The 9,324-nt window shown below is 39.3% G+C and overlaps 1 protein-coding gene across 1 annotated transcript; it reads left to right on the forward strand.

The window, feature by feature from the left end:
- Window positions 1–983: 983 nt before the first annotated feature.
- ppm1nb (protein phosphatase, Mg2+/Mn2+ dependent, 1Nb (putative)) lies at window positions 984–8,726 on the forward strand. Its single transcript, XM_084136388.1, has 6 exons — window positions 984–1,713; window positions 2,115–2,686; window positions 3,739–3,856; window positions 4,027–4,141; window positions 7,464–7,527; window positions 7,665–8,726. Exons 1-6 carry the CDS (start codon window positions 1,302–1,304, stop codon window positions 7,689–7,691), a joined length of 1,308 nt encoding a protein of 435 aa, XP_083992514.1. The 5' UTR covers window positions 984–1,301; the 3' UTR covers window positions 7,692–8,726.
- Window positions 8,727–9,324: the final 598 nt, after the last annotated feature.

Here is a 9,324-nt window from a genome sequence, read left to right on the forward strand (position 1 = left end):
TTATACATTATATTCAACATTATATATTGTAGTTTAATGTAGTACTGACACTGAAACTCTTTAAACTTGAATTTATTTCTCACAGAAATTGTAATTTTGGATGAATCATACACATGCGCAATACATTTAGTCATTTTTGTATTGCGATATATTATGACACGATATATTGTTACACCCCTAATAATCAATACTACCACTACTACTATTATTATATTTATTTTTATTAGTTCTTTATTGTGCCACTACTGCTTTCTGTATAAAAGTGTTAAAAATCCGAAAAAATCCCTTTTTTTTTTCTTTTTTTTATGTTACTTGACCCAGCAGATGACTCAGTACTACCAGAATCTGATGCAATGATCGTTCTGCTATCAAACACATTTATTCATGACATATTTATATTTGCATCATTCCATGGACACACTAGAAGAGTTACAAAGACAAAAATAGCCTGTTATGTAATAATGTGCATGAATGCATTTTTAAATTAACATAATCCACTAATCTGTCCGAATCATCCCTTAAGAGTCTCCTAAGTTCATGTTTGAATATGCCATTCATGAATTCTGCTCAAGGCAAACCATGTTCTTTAATATGAATCACTGAATCTACCCCACATAACATTTTTAAAAAGAGGCTACTGTGTGCTCTCTTTTTATCTCTCTCCCTCTCTCGCTCTCTGTCTTTCTCTCTAACTGGGCTACTGTGAAAATCTGTTATGCACATTAATCTGTGCATGTTAGGTAATCCAAAATTATCAAATGTTCAGCACAGATGATTAACAGAGGGAGTTCAAGAGGAGAGGCGGAGGGAGGGAGGGAGAGAGGCACACTGAACATGTGAAAAAGAGAGCCACTGTGCAAAAGGATTGCATGTTGGTGTGTACAACAAGAGGGAGGACACTGCGAGATGATTGGTACACAGAAATAGCTCAGCCAATCAGAGTGATGACAGGAAAATAACAGGCTCAGAGAGAGAGAAAGCTTAGAGAGAGAGAATATCACTGACATACAGAGGAGGAAGGCAACAAAAGTGGATCAAATTGGGAAGAGTAACTATGCCTACAGATAGATTAGATCATAGTGAGAATGTCTAGCAATGGGTAGAGTGACAGAAGGGGAAATCAACCGTTCTACAGTGGATCATTCAAGGATGCTTGAAGGTGCAGAATCAGCCTCTTGGGAGATAATGCTGTGAAGGCCCTGAGCAGAAAGGCTGCACACAGCCAAACCAAAGCCAGCGAGCAACAGCACTGGGTGGAGGCCGTGAACGGATTCAAACGAGTGCGGAAAAAAAAAGACACCATGAGGACATCCAGGAAAGGAAGCGTGGAAATGCCTGCTTTTGTAAGGCAGCTGGTGAAGGAAACAGAGAAAAGGGTCACCTCCTTTTTTAAAGGGGGGCGAGGGGGAGGTGCGGGGGAGCTGTCCGAAGGCGAAGAGGGAGCAGAGGAGGAAGGGGTCATCCCTAGCCCCTACTTAGATCGACCGGTTCTGGACAAGCACATGCAAGAGGGATGTGCCTCCTGGGGACTTACCTACGCCCTGGCCAGCATGCAGGGTTGGAGGGCCCACATGGAGGATTTCCACAACTGCTTCCCTCAGCTGGGAGGGGAACTGTCCCATTGGGGGTTCTTCGCCGTGTTCGATGGACACGCAGGGAGCGCGGTGGCCCAACACTGCTCCCGGAACCTGCTGGACCACATCTTGGGCACAGGTGAGCGACAAGCTGTTCTAGAAAAAGCTGTCTCTTTGGCTTATACTGATGACAGTACATCATCAGTTATTTGAGAGCACAGCAAACGTAACGACTTGGAGGATTTTGTTGAGAAACAGAATTCCCATTTGATCATCACATGATATTGTGATATTGCTGAGAGGATCTCCTCAGATTGGATTAATTTCTAAACCTACTGTACATCCAACGCCACATCAATATTATTACTTAATTAAGCCATGATCTGACTTCATTTTAGCCAAGTTCATTTTAGTGGACAACATGTTCCTAATGTAGGAAAAGCAATTAGAAGTCACATAATGGCTGTTTGTTGCAATCTTTACTAATGAAGCCTTTAGATTCGTCTTTGTGATTTAGTGACATGAGCTTTTTCTTTTCAGGCAAGATCCGAGCAGATGCGGATGTGGAAAGGGTCACTGAGGGCATCAAGGAGGGCTTTTTTCTCATGGACAAGCACCTTCATGCCATGGCCTGCCGTGAGGGTTGGGAACGTGGAGGGACCACTGTCGTTTCCACTGCTATCACCCCGCACCACATCTACTTTGTGAACTGCGGGGACTCTCGGGCCGTCTTGTGCCGTGCGGGGCGGGTTGCCTTCTCCACAGAGGACCACAAGCCCTTCAGCCCTGGTGAGAGGGAGAGGATAGAGAGCGCTGGAGGATCTGTGACTTTGCAGCGCGTGAATGGCTCGCTGGCAGTCTCTCGGGCATTGGGCGACTTCAGTTACAAGACAGCCGAGTGGAGGCCGGTCACAGAACAGATGGTCTCACCCGAGCCGGAAGTGTCGGCTGTGGAGCGCTCGCCAGCAGACGAGTTTCTGGTTCTGGCCTGCGATGGTGTGTGGGACACTGTCAGTAATGAAGAGCTCTGTGCCTTCGTACACAGCCGACTGCGTGTCTGCACAGACCTGAGAGAGGTCTGCTCCCAGGTCATCGACCTCTGCCTCTATAAGGTTAGTATGAATGGAAGATTTCTCACTGATTTCGATTGTGTGCTCCAAACCTCGAGTTTGATTTCTCCTCCCACTCATGCAGGAGATCTAGGGGCGAGAAAATGGCAGCTTCACTGCTTTATTCACGTTTTGTTACATTGGATTTACCACCAAAACTTTACATGCATAGACCAACTCTCGCGTTTGACTGCCATGGATGTATTGCAAAAGATGCAATGCCACATGCAAACTGCTCTCCAAAGTTTCAGAGACAAGCCGCTTTCAGAAATATGTCTGAAAATATATTTTCAGATATATTTTATTACACAAATTTCTAATTTATATACAAGTTATTTAATATACAAGTTTTAGTTGCTTATATTTCCTCAAATGTTTGGACATTTTTAATATTTAAATTTATATACTGTACATATATTTTCCAAAATCAGTTACCCAAAATGTATTTTAGGATCGTAAACATGAAGTAAATTTTATAATATGAAGTCTGGAGTCTGTTGGCTATGGCATCTCAAGCTGACTTCAGCCAGGCTGTTGTATTACATAAGAGAAACACAGAATGGCCTTTAGGCTGCTGAAAAGGATGTGTGCCGACCTGAAAATGTCAGCATCTTTCTCTCTGCAGTGAGCCAGATCTCTGCTTTGTCAGGTCTGCGCTTTCATCCACCATTTCAAAGTGAGGCTGCTGTATTCAGCTGCTAAGCTGCAATAGGATAAACTACTTTTAGCCTTGGTGTTAGGAGATTACAGCATTCTACCCAGCGTTCTGCCATGTAGGGATAGACACCCGACAACATCCCTAAGAAATGAAGGATAAGGTCTGCATTAGCGTCACCAATTCCAATCTACTTAATCATCAACGTGAGGAAGTTGTCCTTAAAACAAAAGCCTCAAGACTGGTGAGCGTCATGCTACTGCCTGCCTTATCTAAAGACACATCAGAGGAAAACAATGCTGTTCAGTTTAGCGATGAAATCGCATAGCGGACACATTAATTGCACATCTTACATTTCCATTTATTTTGTTTGGATGTCTCTTCATGTGTTTGCTAACAGGGGAGTCTTGATAACATCAGCATCATTCTAGTCTGTTTCCCTGGCGCCCCCCAGCTGTCACCTGAAGCACTGCACCAGGAGGCTGAGCTGGAGGACTTTCTGGAGTCCAAAGTAGCTGGTAAATCATCCGAGTAAACCTGGCTTCTTTTGATGTTGCTTTTAAGATTTATGTCACATCTGAAAATCCTTTCAAATAGTGGATTCATGTAATGGTTAGAATAAAATGTAATGGTCCTCTAGTGGTCTGCTTGCGGAATTTAACCATTGTCATGCATGTTTCTTTGGCAGAGATATTTGAAGAGCTGAGTGCAAGAGGTGATGAGCCTGATCTGCTGTCCGTTCTGACAGTTCTGGCTTCAGCAGTGATACCTGGACTTCCACCAGGGGGCGGCCTTCAGAGCAAGTGAGTGTGTGTTTAATATCATGCTTTACTGCTGCTCAAAACTGCAGTCAGCAATGATGTGTGAGAAGTGTAAAAAACTATTTCACAGACTGCAACATGCACATCTTTAAGAACTTTTAAACGGTTTCTATATGAGATCTATAAGCTAAGCTTTCGATTAGCGTTCTTTTTAATCTTTCTTCCATTTTTAAACTGTTGTTGTTAAAAATAAATAATTATTATAATTTATTTATTGATTTATTATGATTTACACTCACCGGTACAAATTGCTACAACCCGCCCGGTTGGACCCACTTTTGCCCTCAAGACTGACTCAAACCTTTCAACAAGTTGCTGGAAACATTCCTCAGAGATGTTGGTCCATATTGACGTGATATCATCACGCAGTTGCTGCAGATTTGTCGACGTCATATCCATGATGCGAATCTCCCGTTTTCGCCCACAGAGCTGCCACTCACTGGATATTTTCTCTTTTCCGAACAATTCTCTGTAAACCCTTGAGATCGTTGTGTATGAAAATCCCAGTAGATCAGCAGTTTCGGAAATAGGCTACTCAGACCAGCCCTTCTGGCACCAAAAACCAATGTCATGTTCAAAGTCCCTTAAATCATCTTTCTTCCCCATTCTGATGCCTAGTTTGAACTTCAGCAGATCGTATCGACCATGTCTACATGCCTAAATAAAGTTACTTGCTTCCATGTGACTGGCTGATTCGATATTTGCGTTAATGTGCAGTTGAATAGGTGTACTTAAAGGTAGGGTATGGGATTTGCAAAACGGCTGGCAGATTTTGAAAATACACAACTTAAATGGTCCTACCTTCTTTCCTCCAACGCTGGCCCTGACTCCACCCATTCGAAGAACATGGACATGGATGGGGGAGGGGGGTATGGTATGACTGTTTGATTGACAAACTTACTGTCCAATGATTCTAGGTGGTCTTGGAAATGATTGGCTGGAGTTTTTCGAGTCCTGCCCGTTCCACAGATGATTAAATTGCTTAAATTTAATTTAAGTGCTTCTAACTCAGTGGCTGTAAGTGGGTTAGGAGAGCCCGATCTCATGAAAGTGCGTATCTATAGCACGAATGATAATATCTCGTATCATTTATACGCCAAAACGAGTTTTAGCGTAAATATGGTACGCAGTTTTCGCGTGCAAATGATACGCACTTTATGGCGTGTAATATGCACGCCCTCCTCACCCCTAATCCTACCCAAGGGGTTTGCAGTGCGTATCATTTGAACGCTAAAACTCGTTTTGGCGTATAAATTATACGAGAATTATCATTCGTGCTATAGATACGCACTTTCATGAGATTGTGTTGGTTAGGAATAGGATTTCAAGTGATTTTGAAAAAATGGACAAAAAAGAGAATCACATACCCCACCTTTAATAAAGTGGCCAGCGAGTGTATTTTTAATATAATAATTGAATCATTTATTTTAATCGCTTTTATTAATAATAATAATTAGTGTTGCTTTCGTCAACGAAAATTATGACGAAATATTGTCGTCAACGAACCGTTATCACCTGACGAAAACGAGACGAGACTAGACGTAAATGCATGGTCATGTGACGATGACTAAAATACATGTATAATGCAATATCGTTGACGAATAAAAACGAGACTAAATGTGGTTTAAAAAATAAAAACTATGCTAAAATGTCTCTTCATTTTCGTTGACCAAAACGAGACGAGACGAAATGTAACGTCACGACGAATGAGAGAGTTGTGCGTGAACCCATTGTCGGCTTTAAATTCTGGATTGCGATCTGGTCACCCGATTATCAGCGAATTTAACCATATATTACTCCATTAGTTATTCTATTAAAATGTCTCATTGATATATTTGACACATTCCTAATCATTACTTTTGCTGGTTCTTTGTGACAGCTGTTATTGGCAGCGTCTCTTGTTACATGAACACGTCACCGCATCAGCGCCAGAACATGGAGATTTTATTTTAGAGTATAATCGCACAACCTATTCGATATTTTATAATTAAATAAACTAATCGAATATCCAAAAATCGTGACTCATCCCTGCATGGAATCTCTTGTTTCTTTTCCCAAATCTCACCCATTTTCTAAAGGTATTATAAACGTTTCTTAGTTCGCTTCTAATTAGGCCTATTATATTCGTATTCTTTACTGTGGTAAAGTAGAAAAACGCTGTAGGACAGATAGCCTACATTTGTACTTGCATGTCAAATTCTTTTTAACACAGTTTGTGCTTGTTATATTAGACATTGGGCGCGAGTTTAGTTGTAAAGCGCGTTTGACACGTGTGGGTGATTTTTAGTTTCACTTTCTCTGGCAGCGCAATCTCAAACACAGCCTAAATATCTCGCCCTTGTGGAGGATAAAATTCGCTCTTCAAACCAATTTACATCAAGTAGAAAACACGAAGATATCATAAAGAGATCGATATCTTCGTGTTTTCCTGCTCGTGTCCCACATCCAAAGCGCAGAGTGTATTTTTTTTAATAACCCCCCAACCACCGCCGGTAGTTGGTCCATTACCGCGGTGGTAAAAAAACCTGCCACCGTCACAGCTCTAAATATAGGCCTACTAAATAGCCTATAATAAGCCTTGTTTGAAATTCTATATTGACTGGGTTAAATAAAATCGCATTACTAAAAAGAGACTAAAATACAATTTTCATTGACTAAAACTAGACTAAAATGTCATCAGTTTTCGTCGACTAAAACTAGACTAAAATGTCATCAGTTTTCGTTGACTAAAACTAGACTAAAATGTCATCAGTTTTCGTCGACTAAAACTTGACTAGACTAAAAAGAGTATGAATGTGACTAAAACTAATAAAAACTAAAATGACAGCCTGACACAAAGACTAGACTAAAACTAAAATTAAAACAGGCCGCCAAAAACAACACTAATAATAATAAATAATAATAATTTATATAAAAGTGTTGGATCAAGTGAATAAGAGAAACATTTCACAAAATTAATAAAGTTAATTCTTCTAAAATGGAACTGTTTTAGTGTGTGTGTGTGGGGGGGGGGGGGGGGGGTATTGCACTTCATCAAATGGTACTATTTAATGTAGGCCTATAGTGACACATGCACAGTATGTAATTATGAGATTAAAGCTGCAAGGATGACATATATACCCTTGTGCTGCAGAGCAATGTCCATGTACACAGCAGCTGCTCTCAGATTCAAGTGTCTACTCAGTACAGGCACCAGAGCACCAATCAACTCCACAAGTAGAGCTCAAATGATATGTAGGTGGGATGACTGACAAAAGAACAGAGGGCTGAACTTTGAAATAACATATTTTTTGGACATTTGCAGGCGGAACTGTATAATTTCTGCCTACTATCAGCAGAAAGAGGCACGGCGATCAAGATTAGCCCAGGTAAGCTTCTGTGGAGAATGATGCTAAATCTATTTTATATGTTACAATAACATGTTAAAATGACTAATGTATTTGTCATTCCTGTTTGCTAAAGTTAATATCTAAGCATTTTTAATCTGAATTCTGTATCTTTTCAGGAATTCCGTCCTACAGATGCCAATTAGAGTCCGTGTTTTATAAATGCTTAATGGATGTGCTAGATTGAGGAAGAAGTAAAGGTGATCTGTCTTTTAAACTCATGAAAAATGGAAAGGATCATCTTTTTGGACAGCAACACAAATTTTACTTCCTTCTTTTTGTATGTTTCTTGAATGACGAAACTTACAAAAAGCAATGCTGTGCCACAATGCAGGACAATAATGACTGTATATAACTTTGACTCTTTAGATTGTGATACGTTCAGTATTTTCCTTACCAAATGTATTCAATGAGTCTTACAATCAACAATACTCAGGTAACGTGTTTAAGCATGATGACAAACTTTTAAGATTCTCTTCAGTCTTTGCATTATAACAGGTCATTTTTTAAACCGATATACAAAGTCAGAACTTATAGTAGATTATTCTCTGGACTCTGAGGAACATTAAATTAGCAACAAGTGTATCAGTGATGTATTAAAGAAATAATTCACCCAAAAATGATTTACTTGCCTTTAGTGCTTACTCCTTTTAGAAGCTTGACAGCATGTGGTAACAAAGTGTTGTTGTTTTTTTGATAAAAAAAAACAAAAAAAACAAGCATACTGGTTCGGAGTAACATGATCTTGAGTAAATAATGGCAATATTTTCATTTTTGTGTAAACTACTCCTTTAAGAATTCAAATAAGGCAAATGTGAAATGATGAGATTTTAAGAAACAAATTCTATCAAATAAAATTCAAACAAGCACTTTTACATTTTGGATTATATACAGGCCCATAATATGGTCACAGAGTGCAATTTTTTCTGTTTTTGAATAGTTGTTTCCTGTAAATCTCTCTACTCTGTTTGCATGATCTGTACTGTGTTGCCTTACTGACCTCTTTGAAATTATGCCAACGTGTTAATATTACTGAGATTTTCCTAATGACTAGCAAATGAACTGATGCAGTGCTGTATCATGTTGTGTAATAATTTTTGTGCACATTTTACAGATATTGTGCAATATTTGTGCTAGCATAATGGTTGAGAAAAAAAAGAGATAATAAACAGATCAAGTCATTCATGGTATTTCTGTTTATTAATGTCTGTCCTGCTACATAACCAGATGGCTTTATGGTAATTAGTCATACATTTTGTGTGTGTGTGTGTGTGTGTGTGTGTGTGTGTGTGTGTGGTTGATCTCAGATTTCAGCACAGGAGTTACAATATCAGTAAGCAGTCTTTGAAGAAAAGGTTCTAGAAACTTAAAGGGTTTGGTCAGGCACTTCATATATAAAACCTTTTAGGGGTTCCCATCATGGGATCATTTTACGGATATAGTTTTAATTAATTAATTTTTAATTTTAATAACATTTTATGAACTAAAAAGCTTGTCAACATATTTTATCACTAGAAAAAGAAAAATATTGCATAATACTTTCATGTTTAACAGGTTAAGACATTTCTCCATATATTACTTGGCATAAAGTGTTCTTTAAAATTGAGTCAAAAACCCTAGGGTTCTACTGTATGTAAAACAAAACCCCACTGATTTTTTTTTACCCATAGTGCACAACACCGAAATTTAAAAAGCAAACATAAGTTCACAACACAACGAGATCAATCCACAATACAACGGAAATGTACAACAAAACGGAAATGAGCCACAACACAACGG

The sequence above is a fragment of the Abramis brama genome (genome assembly GCF_963993115.1).
Source record: "Abramis brama genome assembly, chromosome: 15".
NCBI lineage: Eukaryota > Metazoa > Chordata > Actinopteri > Cypriniformes > Leuciscidae > Abramis > Abramis brama.

Bases quoted from the DNA above. Each gene is read 5' to 3' on its own strand.
- ppm1nb (XM_084136388.1), top strand. From the start codon at position 1,302: ATGAGGACATCCAGGAAAGGAAGCGTGGAAATGCCTGCTTTTGTAAGG. The intron at 2,687-3,738 runs GTTAGTATGAAT...GTTTGCTAACAG, and splicing joins TCGACCTCTGCCTCTATAAG to GGGAGTCTTGATAACATCAG. The intron at 4,142-7,463 runs GTGAGTGTGTGT...GGACATTTGCAG, and splicing joins GGGGGCGGCCTTCAGAGCAA to GCGGAACTGTATAATTTCTG.